This window comes from Salmo trutta, chromosome 20 (assembly GCF_901001165.1).
Source record: "Salmo trutta chromosome 20, fSalTru1.1, whole genome shotgun sequence".
In the NCBI taxonomy this organism is placed as follows: domain Eukaryota; kingdom Metazoa; phylum Chordata; class Actinopteri; order Salmoniformes; family Salmonidae; genus Salmo; species Salmo trutta.
In genome coordinates, this window is record NC_042976.1 from 49,366,452 (window position 1) to 49,386,691 (window position 20,240).

The 20,240-nt window shown below is 42.2% G+C and overlaps 1 protein-coding gene across 2 annotated transcripts in view; it reads left to right on the plus strand.

Annotated features, from left to right (window-relative positions):
• LOC115156204 (poly(rC)-binding protein 3) overlaps positions 1–20,240 on the plus strand; it is a 172,179-nt gene that overhangs the window by 126,529 nt on the left and 25,410 nt on the right. Inside the window, exons 12-13 of one of the 2 annotated variants that reach the window (XM_029703584.1) lie at positions 1,502–1,543; positions 6,090–6,168. In XM_029703584.1, the coding sequence (XP_029559444.1) occupies positions 1,502–1,543; positions 6,090–6,168 (121 nt within the window). The remainder of the gene's footprint in view (positions 1–1,501; positions 1,544–6,089; positions 6,169–20,240) is intronic. The other variant, XM_029703585.1, reaches the window with a different exon arrangement.

Below are 20,240 nucleotides of genomic sequence, written 5' to 3' on the forward strand. Positions count from 1 at the left end.
TCACTCTTCATAACATTCTGGAGTATATGCAAATTGCCATCATACAAACTGAGGCAGCAGACTTTGTGAAAATGTATATTTGTGTTATTCTCAAAACCTTTGGCCACGGCTGTATGCTGTAGCGTTAAGATTTCCCTTCAATGGAACTAAGGGGCCTAGCCCGAACCATGGAAAATATCCCCAGACCATTATTACACCTACACCAAACTTTACAGTTGGCACTATGCATTGGGACAGGTAGCGTTCTCCTAGCATCCGCCAAATTCAGATTTGTCCGTCGGACTGCCAGATGGGTGTGATTCATCACTCCAGAGAACACGTTTCCACTGCTCCAGGGTCCAATGGCAGCGAGCTTTACACCACTCCAGCCGACGATTGGCATTGTGCATGGTGTGCTTAGGCTTGTGTGCGGCTGCTTGGGCATGGAAACCCATTTCATGAAGCTCCCGACTAACAGTTTTCGTGCAGAAGTTGCTTCCAGAGGCAGTTTGGAACTTGGAGGTGAGTGTTGCAACTGAGGACTGACGTTGTTGCTCCTAGATGTTTTCACTTCACAATAACAGCACTTACAGTTGACCGGAGCAGCTCGAGATGGACAGAAATTTGACGGACTGACTTGTTGGAATGGTGGTATCCTATGACGGTGCCACGTTGAAAGTCACTGAGCTCTTCAGTAAGGACATTCTACTGACAATGTTTGTCTATGGAGATTGCATGGCTGTGTGCTCAATGTTATACACCTGTCAGCAACGGGTGTGGCTGAAATAGCCGAATCCAATAATTTGAAGCAGTGTCCACATACTTTTGTACATATAGTCTAGATACAGAAAGTAAACAGCATAGTGAGTCATTTTCCGCAACAACTACGAGCATGGAAGTGAGAGGCTCAACTCCTCCTCTGTTTTGGTGCCCTGGCTACCACGCTGTGAATAGTATGAAGCTTAACTGTGCCCATGTGCAGATACTGTGTGTGACTGTGTGAGAGTGAAGTCTTACATTTTGCTCATCTCAATATCTGCGGTGCTGCTTTTAGCAACATCTTTTCGCTGATTCTACCTTTAACATTTTTGATTCCTGCTACTGCTACTAATAAAACTACTCATCCACTACCACTACTGTACATTAGTCAAAGACATTCCATGTAATGAATAGTAGTTATAGTCAAGGCATCAAAGTACAAACATGTGGTTGACTATCACCTATTAAAGGGATATCATATAAGGCAAGTTTTTCGAAAGTCATGTTAGTTCATTCACAGTGGTTTGAAATTGTTCAGTGTTCATATTTTATATAAACTTGGTGGATGACATTTATGCAACATTGTCTAGTATAAAATACCTTCGAGGGAAACAAAGACTATTTAGGCAATTGAATGAGACTACTTAAGTCTGAGATAATGATTGAACTTCAGAGTAGTCTCTGAGGTTACATGTATAAGCCCTATTCCCTGTGAAGATAGATGATAATATTCATTTTTTGTGTTTCTTCTTCCTCCATACAGGCCTACACAATTCAGGGACAATATGCCATCCCACACCCAGATGTGAGTTCCAAGTCTCTGCTGTCACATCTTATTACTGTTAAAAGTCTGCACATTTCTTACACCTATTAATATTAACCAGTAATATTAATACAACATTGTTCTCAGTGTAAGCCTTCCGAAACCTCCAATGGCAGGTCTTGGCCTGTTGCAATTTTAAAATGAGGCACTTAAGGAACAAGTTTTTGGTTTGGAGGGATTTTTTCAGATTTAGAATCGCATAGACTCAACAGTCTCCACACCCAGGAAATTGCTTTTGACTGATGCCGTGCTCTGTTGCAGTGCTTATGACTAAGTAGAACGTGATAGAACTGGTCGTCTGGGTGTGGACACCTCCTAAATTCCACAAGGCCACCCAAGGTCTCCAATGTTTTTTGGTGTGTTTTTTTTTATTAACCCATCCACCACCGCCCGTCTTCGGAGGACACATATCTTTTTGTTTTTTTACAACTTTTATGCTACATATACATACATTTTACATATACATGTTACATACATGGTACTTTTATATACAGCAATCACATAACAATAATACATTACCGAACATAAGCTCTTTAATCCCACCCCCAGCCACTCTCAGCCCATTCCACCTATCACCATAGACCACCCTTGTTTGGTTTCCATGTGCCATATATTTTTCAATTGTGCTGTGATGTTTTACATACATTTTTAACCTTTCTAATCGTATAGTATGCACAGATCGTGAGCTAAAGATGAAAACCTTTCCTACAAGTATTATATTATTTATTGACTGTCTATGGCTTTCCAAATCGCCCAACACTGCTATTTGTAAGGTTAATTTTAAGTGAATGTTGTGATGTTTTTAACCATTTCTGACCAGAAACAAGCTACATAGGGGCAATATCAGAATAAATTATCTAGTGATTATGTCTCTTCGCAGCAAAATCTATAGAGCTGAAATTGTTGTATGCCCCACATACAGTGGCAAGAAAAAGTATGTGAACCTTTGGAATTACCTGGATATATGCATAAATTGGTCATCAAATTTGAGCTGATCTTCATTTAAGTCACAACAATAGACAAACATACTGTGCTTAAACTAATAACACACAAATTATTGTCTATATTGAATACATTGTTTAAAAATTCACAGTGTAGGTTGGAAAAAGTATGTGAACCCCAAAAGCTAATTGGAGTCAGGAGTCAGCTAACCTGGAGTCCAATCAATGAGACGAGACTGGAGATGTAGGTTAGAGCTGCCTTGCCCTATAAAAAACACTCACAAAATTTGAGTTTGCTATTCACAAGAAGCATTGCCTGATGTGAACCATGCCTCGAACAAAAGAGATCTCAGAAGACCTAAGATTACAAATTGTTGACTTGCATAAAGCTGGGAAGGGTTACAAAGGTATCTCTAAAAGCCTTGATGTTCATCAGTCCACGGTAAGACAAACTGTCTATAAATGGAGAAAGTTCAGCACCGTTGCTACTCTCCTTAGGAGTGGCCATCCTGCAAAGATGACTGCAAGAGCACAGTGCAGAATGCTCAATGAGGTTAAGAAGAATCCTACAGTGTCAGCTAAAGACTTACATAAATCTCTGGAACATGCTAACATCTCAGTTGACAAGTCTACAATACGTAAAACACTAAATAAGAATGGTGTTCATGGGAGGACACCACGGAGGAAGCCAGTACTGTCCAAAAAAAACATTGCTGCACGTCCGAAGTTTGCAAAAGTGCACCTGGATGTTCCACAGCGCTACTGGCAAAATATTCTGTGGACAGATGAAACTACAGTTCAGCTGTTTCGAAGGAACACACAACACTATGTGTGGAGATAAAAAGGCACAGCACACCAACATCAAAACCTCATCCCAACTGTATAGTATGGTGGAGGGAGCATCATGGTTTGGGGCTGCTTTGCTGCCTCAGGGCCTGGACAGCTTGCTATCATCAACAGAAAAATGAATTCCCAAGTTTATCAAGACATTTTTCAGGAGAATGTTAGGCTATCTGTCTGCCAATTAAAGCTCAACAGAAGTTGGGTGATGCAACAGGACAATGACCCTAAACACAGAAGTAAACCAACAACAGAATGGCTTCAACAGAAGAAAATAGTGGCCCAGTCAGTCCTGACCTCAACCCGATCGAGATGCTGTGGCATGACCTCAAGAAGCAATTCACACCAGACATCCCAAGAATATTGCTAAACTGAAACAGTTTTGTAAAGAGGAATGGTCCAAAATTCCTCCTGAGCGTTGTGCAGGTCTGATCCGCAACTACAGAAAACGTTTGGTTGAGGTTATTGCTGCCAAAGGAGGCTCAATCAGTTAACTCCAAGGGTTCACATACTTTTTCCAGACTGCACTGTGAATGTTTACACGGTGTGTTCAATAAAGACATGAGAACGTATAATTGTTTGTGTGTTATTAGTTTAAGCAGACTGCGTTTTGTCTGTTGTTGTGACCTAGATGAAGATCAGATCAAATTTTATGACCAATTTATGCAAAAATCTTTTTTTTTCCCAAAGGGTTCACATACATTTTCTTAAAACTGTATATACCATTACGTTGGTGGCAAGAATTTTGTATAATGATTTAAATGGAAAAACTTGTTTTTTGTATCAGTTCATAAACCATGTGCCACGGAATCGGTACATCGAAAATCTCTTCCCATTTATTTTGCAACCTGATTGGCGCAGCTGTCAACATTTTTGTCCTCAAATGAAACTGGTATATTTTTCTATTTATGCCAATTATTTTCAGACAATTTGTATCTTTAATATATGGCAGGCAAACAAGTTCCCTAACTTCTCCCTCTTCTACTTGGCTCCTCCATTTTTGTGGTAATGCTGCAATCAGTTGGTTATAAATTGGGATTGAGCAGACATTCACATATATTTTTGAAAGCTGCATATGTGACTTAACTCCAGCATTTCTTTTCTATTCATAATATTATTAAGAAATATAATACCACTTTTAATGAAAATCCATAAAGAATGTTTTTTATTAATCAGTATATTAGAGTTTATCAGAGTTTAACCCTAATATTTATTGTAATATTTGTTCTATCTTTTCTGGAGGATAAATCATATTCTACATAGGGTCCATTAATAATTTAACTTCATCTGTCTCTGTCTCGAGAGCATCTCGAGAGCTATCGCGTGTCAGATCCTTTAATTCGGAGAAGGCAGTGATTGATGGCAGGGGAACCATTGGTTGACATTGCGATCACTCAAATAGGGCCTTGACATCCTCCCCACCCTCTTTAAGCTACTCTTTAAAGGGTGAGGGATTCTCAAGCATCCGTCTCGCTCATTTTTGATGGCAATGATAGACAGTGAGGGAAAATTGTCAATTGCAAAGTTTTATATGGGCCAAGTGTTGTTGGACTGACAGCCAGGCCCATGAAGGTTGTATAGTTGGTCTTGGCAAGGTTGCCCATCTCTGGTTTCCTGTAAGAAATGGTTTGAGTGGTCAATCATGAGTTTTACTGTATGTTACTAGATTATTAATTGTAAAGAATAAATACAGGATTTGTGCATTTCGGACTGATGTGTCATCCACGTTGTAAGATGAGCATATTGTTCCATCATTGTTACGCACCATCGCTTTTCCCCAAAGTTACCTAAATACAGTTTTGAATCAAGGAGTTGTTAAATTTTTTGAAGTTTTAGATGCAACAACAATAAATGACAAACTAGGATCTCACATAGATTTAAGTTACTGGCCAATGCATGTCAGATCACGTCATTCTGTGTTCTAAATTTAAACAGACAACTTCAGCCCCAAACCGGACATGGCTAATCTTAAATAAAACATTAAAACATTCTTTCCTTAGCTTGTCTAATTGCATAAACTTAAGTCTAGCTCATAAGGTTTGTGATTGCAATTGCAGTATTTACTGTATGTTAACCCTTAGACTCCAACTCTAGGCACCATAACAATGGAGACTACAACCATGTATTGGGGGTATATTTATTTAATCAGACAATTTCGGACGTGAGTCAGACATTTTGATAAATGTTGCAAAATAAATCTAATTACTGGACCTTTAACCAGAAAACCAACCAGATTGAAGTGTTCAAATAAATGCATTAAATTAGAATGTTAAGAAGTTAGTTAATGTCTTCATTACCAATCAATGGAAAATATTATAATGCAACAAGTTGTCTGTGTTGATCTTTCCTGCGAAAAAGCGGCATCTCTGTTGATTATGCAATCCATCTGCTATTACAAACTGGATACAGCAGCAAATATAACACCCCATCTCAACCACATTGGGCTAAGTCCTTCTCAAGTTCTGTCTGTCTGTCTGTCTGTCTGTCTCTGTCTGTCTGTCTGTCTGTCTGTCTGTCTGTCTGTCTGTCTGTCTGTCTGTCTGTCTGTCTGTCTGTCTGTCTGTCTGTCTGTCTGTCTGTCTGTCTGTCTTTTGCTCTCTCTCATCTCCCACCACCATGTGTCATGCCTCCTCTCCTCACTGTTTCTCCTCACTGTTCTAGTTTTAAGTTCTTGATTTCTTGTCGGTGTGACCTTGTGTGACCTTACAATAACCTCTTAGTTCTACTGTCGCTCCTACCCCCCTCAGCAGTTGACCAAGCTCCACCAGTTGGCTATGCAGCAAACCCCCTTTACCCCCCTCGGACAGACCACCCCTGCTTTCCCTGGTATGTACCCACAAGCCCTCTCTCAACACTTCCTTCTCTTTGTACCTGTAGACACTGTCATCTCTTTCTTCTTTTTCTCTCTTTCCTCTCTTTCCCCATGTCTCTGGTGGTTGCTTGTCTCCTCAGCTTGGATTTTTGTTTGGCCCTGCCTTCTTTTGGTCAACCAGAGCTGGTATTTCGTTGATATTTTGTCACACATGAGGACTCTATTTTGAAATACCATCTGGCAACAACTATATGCTACATCCCAGCTATGGTCTCATTTGAGATTTAGTTAGTTCCCAGTTAATATGAAAAGGACAGACACATGGACAGAGGACACCTCAAGTCTCCTGCATCTGTATTATATGGCTTGGACTTCAGTACTAATATTATTTTCCTCATATGATGCAAAACTCAGGTATTTGTAAAAGACACAACCAAGGTCTCATGAATAAAGATGGCGCCGTTTGATTCCTTTTTCCACCAGCGTCATCTACAAGGACTTGACGATTACCATTTTATACAGGACAGGATTGATTTATTAAAACAACAACCAGCTTTCAGGCCCTTCAAAGGACCCTACATTTCAGAGTTTCTGATTCATAAATGCCTTTCAAAACAGATCCTGAGAATCACGAGGAGAAACACCATCAAAAAACATCCAGCTGTCAATGTTCTTTGAATTTGAAAAAGCAAGTTGGTTGCACTTCATTTGACAGTGAAATCACTATTTTGTACTTTTCTTTCAGAGCAGGCAATGCACCAAACAATAGGCCTACATAACCTCGTACTCTCTTTCACAAACACCTGACTGACTGTACATGACTGTACAGTGGGGTCCAAAATGATTGTAATTATTATTGTAATTGATTAAATTACACCCTTGATAAAGGGTAAAATAAAGAATATTTTATGCAACAACAAAAAAATGGGGAAATTATGGTATTTTATACTGTTACAATTACTCAGAGAAAGAGGTTTTGTTTAACAAGTGATATCTTTTTTCTCAAAAAAGTGGTCAAAATTATTTCCACCCCAGTTTTCAATACATTCAATACTTCACCTTGCGAGGATAATGGCACTGAGCCTTTTCTAAAATGTTTTATGAGATTGGAGAACACGTTGGGACCATTCCTCCATACAGAATCCGTCCAGATCGTTGATATCCTTCACCTGCGCTTATGGACTCTTCAATTCAAACCACAGGTTTTCAATGGTGTTCAAGTTCAGGGGACCGTCAATTGGAAAATGTTAAATTTGTCGTTAATTAACCATTTCTTTGTGGATTATGTGTGCTTGGGGTCATTGTCTCCCTGATAAATCTATTTTCAGCCTCCTGGCAGAGGCAACCAGGTTTTTGGCTAAAATGTCCTGGTACTGGGTAAAGTTCATGATGCCATTCACCTTAACACGGGTCCAAGGACAAGTGGAAGCAAAATAGCCCCATAACATCAAAGGTACAGCACCGTATTTTACAGTAGGTATGGGGTTCTTTTCTGCTTATGCAACCTTATTTCGACGCCAAACCCACCACTTATGTGCGTTGCCAAAGAGCTCTATTTTCATATCATCCAACAGTTGTAAACACCTGAAGTTTGTTAAACGGCATTGGCACTTAGATTGGAATCAGTGCTATGGTAAGATGACATGAAAATACAACTCTTAGGCCATGCACATTGTTACAGGCTTTGGTTTTTCTCTCCATTTTAGCTTGTGTACCTAGTACCTTATTAACACTTACAAGGCCGATTTTACCATGTAAATCTTGATGGGGCAACAAAAAAAGTGGGATGCATGCCAGCAAAGCCACTACACAACACAACACTAAACAATACATTAATAGCACTATAGCGGTGCCCACAAACTGTTAGGGCCTGTCATCAAAGTCTGGCATTCTTTGGATTTATGGTGCTTTCAAAACAACTGGGGGAAAAAACAAGGTTGATTCAGGATGACGTCATTGATCTTCAGGTCGTAACTCTAGAAAGGGGCCGGATTTACAATTCCCAGTTGGATGACCCCTTTTTGTCCCCAATTCCGTGGTATCCAATTGGTAGTTACAGTCTTGTCTCTAGTACGGACTTGGGAGAGGCGAAGGTCGAGAGCTGTACGTCCTCCGAAACACAACCCAGCCAAGCCGCACTGCTTCTTGACACAATATCTGCTTAACGTGGAAGCCAGCCGCACCAACGTGTCGGAGGAAACACCGTACACTTGGCAACTGTGTCAGAGTGCATTGCGCCTGGCCCGCCACAGGAGTCGCTAGATTGCGATGGGACAAGAACATCCCTGCCGGCCAAACCCTCCCTTAATCCGGATGACACTGGGCCAATTGTGCCCCGCCCCATGGGTCTCCCAGTCGTGGCCGGCTGCGACAGAGCCTGGACTCAAACCAGGATCTCTAATGGCACAGCTAGCACTGCAATGCAGTGCCTTAGACCACAGTGCCACTTGGGAGGCCTTAGCAGTTGTTTTTTTGAGTGCTGCACAAATCATGCTTCATTGACAGCCTGGCCAATGGTGAATGTTTATCATTTTAAACTTGGAAAAGAGCCCCTTAAGACCAGATTTGGGACCACACATCCACTCCACTGAATAGCAAGCGAGTGATTGCTTTACAATGCTTGCAGTTAGCCACTGTCAGTGATTCCTTCCAAACCACTCATTGTTGAATTTGCATTTTCCAACTTGTTATGTAATGTTTATGTCCAATGACTGATGAGAACCGATACATTTTATCTGTAATTTCTCTTCATTAATTATCTTCATGTGACAAGGATTAAAAAGGATTTGCCAGTAGATTGTCAACTTGATTCATGATGATGACTGCTAGCTAAGATTTTGAAAGTATGATGTTGACATGATCAGTCAAATCAAAGCTACTGTACATATAACGTGATTTGAAGTAATTTTATCTGTGGCCAATTACCTTGATCCTTCTTGGAGGGGCACTTCTAATGTAAGTCTATGGTAGCATTCAAGGTGATAGCTCTACCCTTGGACTTGGCAGTTACGTAGTGTCCCCATGAGTGACAGAACACTGAGCCAATCAGGGCAAACACTGGCTTGCTCCACCATCACAGAAAACACTGAGCTAGGCTGAAACACCAGCATTTTGGAGCTGCCTTACTCAAGAAAACAAAAAAGAGACCATGTTTGTGTCCGGCTTTATTAACTCAATGATATATACTATTTTTACATTGTTTGTAAAATGATATGTGACAAGTATTAATTAACATACAAAACAGGCAAGCCCAAAATGATGGGTCGACACTGAACACGTTGTGGCGTGTACTGATTGGAGTCACCTCGTTAGTCAGTATCTGTTTTAACTGTACTTGCTGAGCTGGTATTTAAGACCTGCTAGCCCAGTCCATCAGGAGGGGAGAGATATTGGAAAAGCTACATGTCATGTTATCTCTTCCACCTTAGAGAGACGAACAAAGCCTTCATCCTCCCCTATTCAGTTTTTCTTCATATCCATTGGTACTCCCTTTCCTAACTTGGTATGGGTTTCTCTGTTCTCAGTCAAATCCAGTGGGCGTCCATGGTTGGTGTCTTTTAAGACCCTACTCGATTTACTTGGCCAGCACCCCATAAAAAACCCCTATGGATTCCTTTCGGAACCAATTCTAAAACCACAACTGTTTCATTTGGTTGTAAGTGACTGGTTGTTAGTTCCCCTTTTCTGTTGAACAACAATACTTTGAGTTATTTTTTAGGGAAGGTAACAAAATGGGGGCTCGTCCAGGATCCTGTTAACCATCCTAGTAGTCGCATTATTATGGTGTTCGCTCTAATCACCTAGTCTGAAGCTCTACTGTGCTCAAATATTTGAGTGTTCAAGCAATACTATTGTTGTAGAGTTTCTGTCACTACCAACCAACATAGGGTTATAGGGTTGGTGAAAGTTTCATAAGCACACAGGGGAAAAAACAAAGGCTTTGATTTGGGAGCATTTGTGGAAACCCCTACTTGGGAGATACTAGATAAGTGGGCGAAGGTGAATCTACTCAACATTGCAAAGCCTTATGACATCAGTATGACATCTGCCAATTCAAAAGCAGCAGCCAAAGAGTTACTTGATGCTGCTTTGGTGGAGATGGAATCCTCCCAGAGAGAGAGGGTGATGATGATGAAAAGGATCTTACGGGGAGCAGAGAAAACCCTTTAGACGTGCAGCTGCGGGAGTTGAACGACAGGCAAAATTGGAGCAACAGAAGTTAGAGCTTGAGTACAAGAAAAAGGAACTTGAGTTAGTGCAAGTAGAAAAGAGTTTGTAATCTTCCCCACCATAGTAGAGAGAAGATGAAGAACGTGTGCATGCCATCCGATTTAAAGAGGTAATCTGGAAGTACTCCGAATCCAGACAAGCCGTACTGCCCCCTCAGCAGTTTGGTCTTGGTCGGAATCGTCAGCTTGTCCCACCTTTCAACAAAAAGGAGGTGGACGTATATTTTACACTGTGGATTGCCACGTCCTTCAAGTAGCCACGCAATATCTGGTCATGCTCCTACAAAGTAGTCTTGTGGGAAAAGCTCAGAAAGTGTACGCCGCTTTATCTCTTGATCAGAGTTCAGATTATGGCTCTGTTAAAGTTGCTTTCCTTCAGGCTTACGAGTTGGTCCCAGAGGCATACAGACAACAGTTCCGTAAATTTCAATAGACAGAATAGCAAAGTCATGTTGAATTCTCAAGGGAACAATTTTTATCATTGGAGTTTGTAAGGTGCCCAGAGTAGAGAAACCTGATTAGTTATCATAATAAATAAATATCCTACAGTGTTCCCAGCATGTGCTGTTACATGTGCCGTGACTAAGAAGATTGCTGAAAGGAAGTCTATTGTTGAGGAGGATGTCATCAATCCCACCATGTTTGTCCTGTCTGTGATGTTAAGGTGTGGTCCTGACTTCGGTATTCCCTCCAGAGTTGACCTCTCCTTTAAAAAGTCCCAAAGGTGAGCAAGTTAGTAGGCTATCTGAAAGAAGAGAGGGTCCCTACAGTTGACACTTCGATGTCTAGGAAGCACCTGATTTCCAAACAGAGAAAAGATGCTTCTTTCTCCCCTCTTTTTGGTGCAATACGCCCAGAAGAGGAATTTGATGAAGTTTGTGGGGTACTTTGACAGAGATGATGTTCTGATGAGGAAATGGCATTCTCATGCCACTTCTGGGCAAGACAATTGGCGGAGTTACAGTCCGACAAGAGATACTGAGGTTGGCTCACAATGGTAGTATGGTAGGCCCTATTGGGGTTAACAAGACGCATAACTTCTTATGGCCTGGTCTGAAAAATTATGTTGTAGCTTACTGTACATCCTGTCGCGTTTGCCAGCTGACGGGTAAACCCAATCAAACTGTTCCGGTTGCATCTTTTCAGCCTATACATGCTTTTGACAAACCTTTCCAACTGGGTTCTGGTGGACTGTGTTGGTCCTTTAGCCAAATTCTCTTGACCATTCTACTGAGGAAAGTCATGGCTACCAGTATTGTCAAATAAAATAAAATAAAATTTTATTAGTCACATGCACAGAATACAACAGGTGTAGACGTTACAGTGAAATGCTTACTTACGAGCCCCTAACCAACAATGCAGTTGAAAAAAATATGGATAAGAATAAGAAATAAAAGTAACAAGAAACTAAAGAGCAGCATTAAAATAACAATAGCGAGACTATATACAGGGGGGTACCGGTACAGAAAAATGTGGAGGGGCGCCGGTTAGGTAATATGTGCATGAAGGTAGAGTTATTAAAGTGACTATGCATAGATATGCATCGATAACTGAGAGTAGCAGCGGTGTAAAAGAGGGGGAGGGCAATTCTAATAGTCTGGGTAGACATTTGAGTAGGTGTTGAGGAGTCTTATGGCTTGGGGGTAGAAGCTGTTTAGAAGCCTCTTAGACATAGACTTGGCGCTCCGGTACCACTTGCCGTGCGGTAGCAGAGAGAACAGTCTATGACTAGGGTTGCTGGGCCTTTTTTTTAAGGGCCTTCCTCTGACACCGCCTGGTATAGAGGTCCTGGATGGCAGGAAGCTTGCCCCCAGTGATGTACCAGGCCGTTCGCACTACCCTCTGTAGTGCCTTGCGGTCGGAGGCCGAGCAGTTGCCATACCAGGCTGTGATGCAACCAGTCAGGATTCTCTCGATGGTGCAGCTGTAGAACCTTTTGATGATCTGAGGACCTATGCCAAATCTTTTCAGTCTCCTGAGGGGGAATAGGTTTTGTCCTGCCCTCTTCACGACTGTCTTGGTGTGCTTGCACCATGTTAGTTTGTCGGTGATGTGGACACCAAGGAACTTAAAGCTCTCAACCTGCTCCACTGCAGCCCCGTTGATGAGAATGGGGGTGTGCTCGGTCCTCTTTTTCCTGTTGTCCACAATCATCTCCTTTGTATTGATTACGCTGAGGGAGAGGTTGTTTTCCTGGCACCACACGGCGAGGTCTCTGACCTCCTCCCTATAGGCTGTCTCGTCATTGTCGGTGATCAGGCCTACCACTGTTGTGTCTTCTGCAAATTTAATCAAATCAAATGTATTTAAATAGTCCTTCTTACATCAGCTGATACCTCAAAGTGCTGTACAGAAACCCAGCCTAAAACCTCAAACAGCAAGCAATGCAGGTGTAGAAGCACGGTGGCTAGGAAAAACTCCCTAGAAAGGCCAAAACCTAGGAAGAAACCTAGAGAGGACCCAGGCTATGAGGGGTGGCCAGTCCTCTTCTGGCTGTGCCGGGTGGAGATTATAACAGAACATGGCCAAGATGTTCAAATGTTCATAAATTACCAGCATGGTCAAATAATAATAATCACAGTTGTCGAGGGTGCAACAAGTCAGAGCCTTAAAAGTAAATGTCAGTTGGCTTTTCATAGCCGATCATTGAGAGTATCTCTCCGCTCCTGCTGTCTCCAGAGAGTTGAAAACAGCAGGTCTGGGACAGGTCAGGGTTCCATAGCCGCAGGCAGAACAGCTGAAACTGGAGCAGCAGCACGGCCAGGTGGACTGGGGACAGCAAGGAGTCATCATGTCAGGTAGCCCTAGGGCATGGTCCTCGGGCTCAGGTCCTCCGAGAGAGAGAAAGAAAGAAAGAGAGAAAGAGAGAATTAGAGAGAGCATACTTAAATTCACCCAGGACACCGGATAAGACAGGAGAAATACTCCAGATATAACAGACTGACCCTAGCCCCCCGACACATAAACTACTGCAGCATAAATACTGGAGGCTGAGACAGGAGAGGTCAGGAGACACTGTGGCCCCATCCGACGATACCCCCGGACAGGGCCAAACAGGAAGGATATTACCCGACCCACTTTGCCAAAGCACAGCCCCCACACCACTAGAGGGATACATTCAACCACCAACTTACCATCCTGAGACAAGGCCGAGTATAGCCCACAAAGATCTCCACCATGGCACAACCCAAGGGGGGGCGCCAACCCAGACAGGAAGACCACGTCAGTGACTCAACCCACTCAAGTATCGCACCCCACCTAGGGACGGCATGGAAGAACACCAATAAGCCAGTGACTCATCCCCTGTAATAGGGTTAGAGGCAGAGAATCCCAGTGGAGAGAGGGGAACCGGCCAGGCAGAGACAGCAAGGGTGGTTCGTTGCTCAAGAGCCTTTCCATTCACCTTCACACTCCTGGGCCAGACTACACTCAATCATAGGACCCACTAATGAGATGAGTCTTCAGTAAAGACTTAACGGTTGAGACCGAGTCTGCATCTCTCACATGGGTAGGCAGACCATTCCATAAAAATGGAGCTCTATAGGAGAAATTCCTGCCTCCAGCTGTTTGCTTAGAAATTCTAGGGACAATTAGGAGGCCTGCGTCTTGTGACCGTAGCGTACATATAGGTATGTACGGCAGGACCAAATCGGAAAGATAGGTAGGAGCAAGCCCATGTAATGCTTTGTAGGTTAGCAGTAAACCTTGAAATCAGCCCTTGCCTTAACAGGAAGCCATTGTAGGGAGGCTAACACTGGAGTAATATGATCAAATTTTTTGGTTCTAGTCAGGATTCTAGCAGTCGTATTTAGCACTAACTGAAGTTTATTTAGTGCTTTATCCGGGTAGCCAGAAAGTAGAGCATTGCAGTAGTCCAACCTAGAAGTAACAAAGGCATGGATACATTTTTCTGCATAATTTTTGGACAGAAAGTTTCTGATTTTTGCAATGTTACGTAGATGGAAAAAAGCTGCCCTTGAAACGGTCTTGATATGTTCTTCAAAAGAGAGATCAGGGTCCAGAGTAACGCTGAGGTCCTTCACAGTTTTATTTGAGACGACTGTACAACCATCAAGATTAATTGTCAGATTAAACAGAAGATCTCTTTGTTTCTTGGGACCTAGAACAAGCATCTCTGTTTTGTTCGAGTTTAAAAGTAGAAAGTTTGCAGCCATCCACTTCATTATGTCTGAAACACAGGCTTCTAGCAAGGGCAATTTTGGGGCTTCACCCTGTTTCATTGAAATGTACAGCTGTGTGTCATCCGCATAGCAGTGAAATTTAACATTATGTTTTCGAATGACATCCCCAAGAGGTAAAATATATAGTGAAAACAATAGTGGTCCTAAAACGGAACATTGAGGAACACCGAAATTTACAGTTGATTTGTCAGAGGACAGACCATTTACAGAGACAAACTGATATCTTTCCGACAGATAAGATCTAAACCAGGCCATAACTTGTCCGTGTAGACCAATTTGGGTTTCCAATCTCTCCAAAAGAATATGGTGATCGATGGTATCAAAAGCAGCACTAAGATCTAGAAGCACGAGGTCAGATGCAGAGCCTCGGTCTGACATCATTAAAAGGTCATTTACCACCTTCACAAGTGCAGTCTCAGTGCTATGATGGGGTCTAAAACCAGACTGAAGCATTTTGTATACATTGTTTGTCTTCAGAAAGGCAGTGAGTTGCTGCGCAACAGCTTTTTAAATTTTTTTGAGAGGAATGGAAGATTCCATATAGGCCGATAGTTTTTTATATTTTCTGGGTCAAGGTTTGGCTTTTTCAAGAGAGGCTTTATTACTGCCACTTTTAGTGAGATTGGTACACATCCAGTGGATAGAGAGCCGTTTATTATGTTCAACATAGGAGGGCCAAGCACAGGAAGCAGCTCTTTCAGTAGTTTAGTTGGAATAGGGTCCAGTATGCAGCTTGAAGGTTTAGAGGCCATGATTATTTTCATCATTGTGTCAAGAGATATAGTACACTTTAGTGTCTCCCTTGGTCCTAGGTCCTGGAAGAGTTGTGCAGACTGAGGACAACTGGACTTTGGAGGAATACGCATATTTAAAGAGGAGTCCGTAATTTGCTTTCTAATGATCATGATCTTTTCCTCAAAGAAGTTCATGAATTTATTACTGCTGAAGTGAAAGCCATTCTTTCTTGGGGAATGCTGCTTTTTAGTTAGCTTTGCGACAGTATCATTTTTTTTAGGATTGTTCTTATTTTCCTCAATTAATTTGGAAAAATAGGATGATCGAGCAGCAGTGAGGGCTCTTCGATACTGTTTGGTACTGTCTTTACAAGCTAGTCGGAAGACTTCCAGTTTGGTGTGGCGCCATTTCCATTCCAATTTTATGGAAGCTTGCTTCAGAGTTCGTGTATTTTCTGTATACCAGGGAGCTAGTTTCTTATGACAAATGTTTTTAGGTTTTAGGGGTGCAACTGCATCTAGGGTATTGCGCAAAGTTAAATTGAGTTCCTCAGTTAGGTGGTTAACTGATTTTTGTCCTCTGATGTCCTTGGGTAGGCAAAGGGAGTCTGGAAGGGCATCAAGGAATCTTTGGGTTGTCTGAGAATTTATAGCACGACTTTTGATGCTCCTTTTTGATGCTCCTAATGATGGTGTTGGAGTCGTGCCTGGCCGTGCAGTCATGAGTGAACAGGGAGTACAGGACGGGACTGAGCACGCACCCCTGAGGGGCCCCTGTGTTGAGGATCAGTGTGGGGGATGTGTTGTTACATAGCTTATTGATGAGCTTTGAGAGCACTATGGTGTTGAAATCTGAGCTCTAAATGAACAGCATTCTCACATAGGTGTTGCTTTTTTCCAGATGGAAAAGGGCAGTGTGGAGTGCAATAGAGATTGCATCATCTGTGGATCTGTTGGGGTGGTATGCAAATTGGAGTGGGTCTAGGGTTTCTGGGATAATGGTGTTGATGTGAGCCATGACCTGCCTTTCAAAACACTTCATGGCTACAGACTTGAGTGCTACGGGTTGGTAGTCATTTAGGCAGGTTACTTTAGTGTTCTTGGACACAGGCACTATGGTGGTCTGCTTGAAACATGTTGGTATTACAGACTCGGGACAGGGAGAGGTTGAAAATGTCAGTGAAGACACTTGCCAGTTGGTCAGCGGCATTCTCGCAGTACACTCCCTGGTAATCCGTCTGGCCCTGCGGCCTTGTGAATGTTGACCTGTTTAAAGGTCTTACTCATCGTCTGCTGAGAGCGTGATCACACAGTCTTCCGGAACAACTGGTGCTGTCATATATGTTTCAGTGTTATTTGCCTAGAAACGAGTATAGAAGTAGTTTAGCTCGTCTGGTAGGCTCGTTTCACTGTGCAGCTCTCGGCTGTGCTTCCCTTTATAGTCTGTAACGGTTTGCAAGCCCTGCCACATCCGACGAACGTCAGAGCCGGTTTATTACGATTCGATCATAGTCCTGTATTGACGCTTTGCCTGTTTGATGGTTCGTCGGAGGGCATAGAGGGATTTCTTATAAGCTTCCGGGTTAGAGTCCCGCTCCTTGAAAGCAGCAGCTCTAGTCTTTAGCTCAGTGTGGATGTTGCCTGTAATCCGTAGCTTCTGGTTGGGGCGTGTGCATACGGTCACAGTGGGGACGACTTCATCGATGCAATTATTGATGAAGCCAATGATTGATGTGGTGTACTCCTCAATGCCATTGGAAGAATCCCGGAACATATTACAGTCTGCAAAACAAATTGTTAAGGCCCCTGTGAAATTATTTTCAATGTTCAGGCTCTGCAGATAGTGCAATCTGACCAATGAACCTCTGACATCATTTTGTGACATTATGTCAGAGGTTCATTGAGCTTTCTGAGAGAGAGGTTGATGCAGGACAACACATCAAACTCCAAAACAAATCTGTTGGAGAATATTAAGCGATTTCGATACAGATTGCACTGCACCTGTGAGTTTGCCATTGAGAATCTGGAGAAGGCGCAAATGAAAATGAAAGTCTGGTACGATCGAAAGACCCAAAGTCTCACTTGATGTGGGTGACCAAGTCCTGGTTTTGTTGACCGTCCTGGTGTCACCGTTGCAAGCTTGCTTTTATGGCCCTTACCTCATAGAGAACAAAGTTATTTGCAATCTGGATATTACCTCATCACCACACACCAGAGCGCAGAAGAAAAATAGGCTGTGTCATGTCAACATGTTAAAGCCATACTTCACCTGTTGTGGATGGGTGGAGAAGTCGTTGGGAACTGGTAGCGATTCTCTGCCTGTGGCCGTCACAGTTGACTCTCATCTTCATCAAGAGCATGAGGAAAGCCAGATTCACCCTGTGCCTGTGGTATGGTTGAGTAACTCAGTGATCCTGGAAAACCATAACGACTTTTTGGTACACTTATATGCAGGGGATAAAGGCGACATTGCTGCACTACTTTTAGAATAACAGGGTTTATTCTCAGATGTGCTGACTCAGACAAATTTACTAGAGCATGACATTGACGTTGGGGACTCTGCCCCAAATAAACAGCATGTCTATCACGTGAATCCTGAAAAGAGAGAGAAACTCTGCAGCGAGATGGAGTTCATGCTTGCACACGGCATTGCACAACATGGCAACCGTCCGTGGAATTAGCCCTGTATAATAGTACCTCAGCCGGGTGGGTCTCTGCATTTTTTTCCAGAGTTTTCGTAAACACAAAGCCATTACTAAGCCAGACTCATACCCTTTCCCCAGGGTCAACAATTGTGTAGACTGTGTTGGTGCTGCCAAGGACGTTAGCAAGTTTGATCTGCTGAAGGGATATTGACAGGTCCCTCTATCTGAGGGCGCCAAAGAGCTGTCTGTTTTTGTCACTCCTGATGGGTTGTTTTCTTACCTTTGTCTTCTGTTCGGTTTAAGACATGCCCGAGCCACGTTTGAATGTGTCATGCACATCGCACAACAGTGTATCTCGGGAAGGGCCAAGGAAAAGTCAGACGGGTCTTCTCGCCAGGAATTGCACCGAACTTTGCCCAGGTTGTTGCTTCACCTGGTATGGCAACTGCTCGGCATCTGAACGTAAGGTGCTACAAAGGGTCGTACTTCACTGAGGCCAAGCTTCCTACCATCCAGGCTTCTTAATTGGCTTCTTAACAGCTTCTACCCCCAAGCCATAAAATTGCTGAACAACTAATCAAATGGCCACCCGGACTATCCCTTTGTTTTTACTCTGCTGCTACTCTCTGTTTATTATCTATGCATAGTCACTTTACAAATTAGCTTGACTAACCTGTACCCTCGCACATTGACTCGGTACCGGTATCCCCTGTATTTAGCCTCGTTATTGTTATGTAAATTCTTTGTAACTTTTTGATTGATTAGATTAATTTTTGTAACTTTTTACTGCATTGTTGGTTAAGGGCTTGTAAGTAAGCATTTCACAGTAAGGTCTACACCTGTTATATTCGGCACATGTGACAAATAACATTTGGTTTGATTCCAGCACTTCAAATGTTTTCAGTGCCTTAGAAAGTAGTCACACCCCTTGAATGTATCCACATTGTGTTGTGTTACAGCCTGAATTCTTACAAATTAATAAAAAATGAAAAGCTGAAATGTCTTTAGTCAATAAGTATTCAACCACTTTGTTATGGCAAACCTAAATAAGTTCAGGTGTAAAAATGTGAATAATAACATAATAAGTTGCATGGACTCTGTGTGCAGAAATAGTGTTTAACTACACTTTGGATGGTGTATCAATAAACCCAGTTACTACAAAGATACAGGCATCCTTCCTAATTCAGTTGCCGGAGAAGAAGAAAACCACTCAGGTATTTCACCATGAGGCCAATGGTGACTTTAAAACAGTTTCAGAGTTTCATGGCTGTGATATGAGAAAAATGAGGATGGATCAACAACATTGTAGTTACTCCACAATACTAACCTAATTGACAGTGAAGAGCAGGAAGCCTGTACATAATAAAAACTTTCCAAAACATGCATCCTGTTGGCAAGGAATTAAAGTAATACTGCAGAAAATGTTGCAAAGCAATTTACTTTTTGTCCTGAATACAACGTTTTATGTTTGGGGTAAATCCAATAAAACACATTGCTGAGTAACATTCTCCATATTTTCCAGCATACTGGTGGCTGCATCATGTTATGGGTATACTTGTAATCGTTAAGGTCTGGGGAGTTTTTCAGGATAAAAAAGAAAGGGAATGGAGCTAAGCACATGCAAAATCCTAGAGGAAAACCTGGTTCCGTCTGCTTTCCATCAGACACGGGGAGATGAATTCACCTTCAGCAGAACAATGACCTAAACCACAACCCCAAATATACACTAGATTTGCTTACCACAGCGACATTGAATGTTCCTGTGTGGCCTAGTTACAATTTTGACTTAAATCGGATTGAAAATCTATGGCAGACTTGAAAATGGTTGTCTAGCAATGATCAACAACTTGACAAAGCGTGAGTAATTTTGTAAAGAACAATATGCAAATATTGTATAATCCAGATGTGCACAGCTCTTAGAGACTTACCCAGAAAGATTCACAGCTGTAATTGCTGACAAAGGTGATTATAACATGTATTGACTCAGGGCTGTGTACACTTTTAATTTTCAATACATTTGCAAACATTTACAAAAACATGTTTTCACTTTTTCATTATGTGGTATTGTGTGTAGATGGTTAAGAAAAAAATGTAATCCTTTTTGAATTCAGGCTGTAACACAGCAAAATGTGGAATAAATCAAGGGGTATGAATCGTTTTTGAAGGCACTGTATGTGTCGGCCTCTACCCCTCTAGTGGTCTATACCAATCATAACCCCTCTCGTTTTTCTGCAAAGGACTAGTTCCACAAATTACCGGCTCCTTCACTGGAGTCT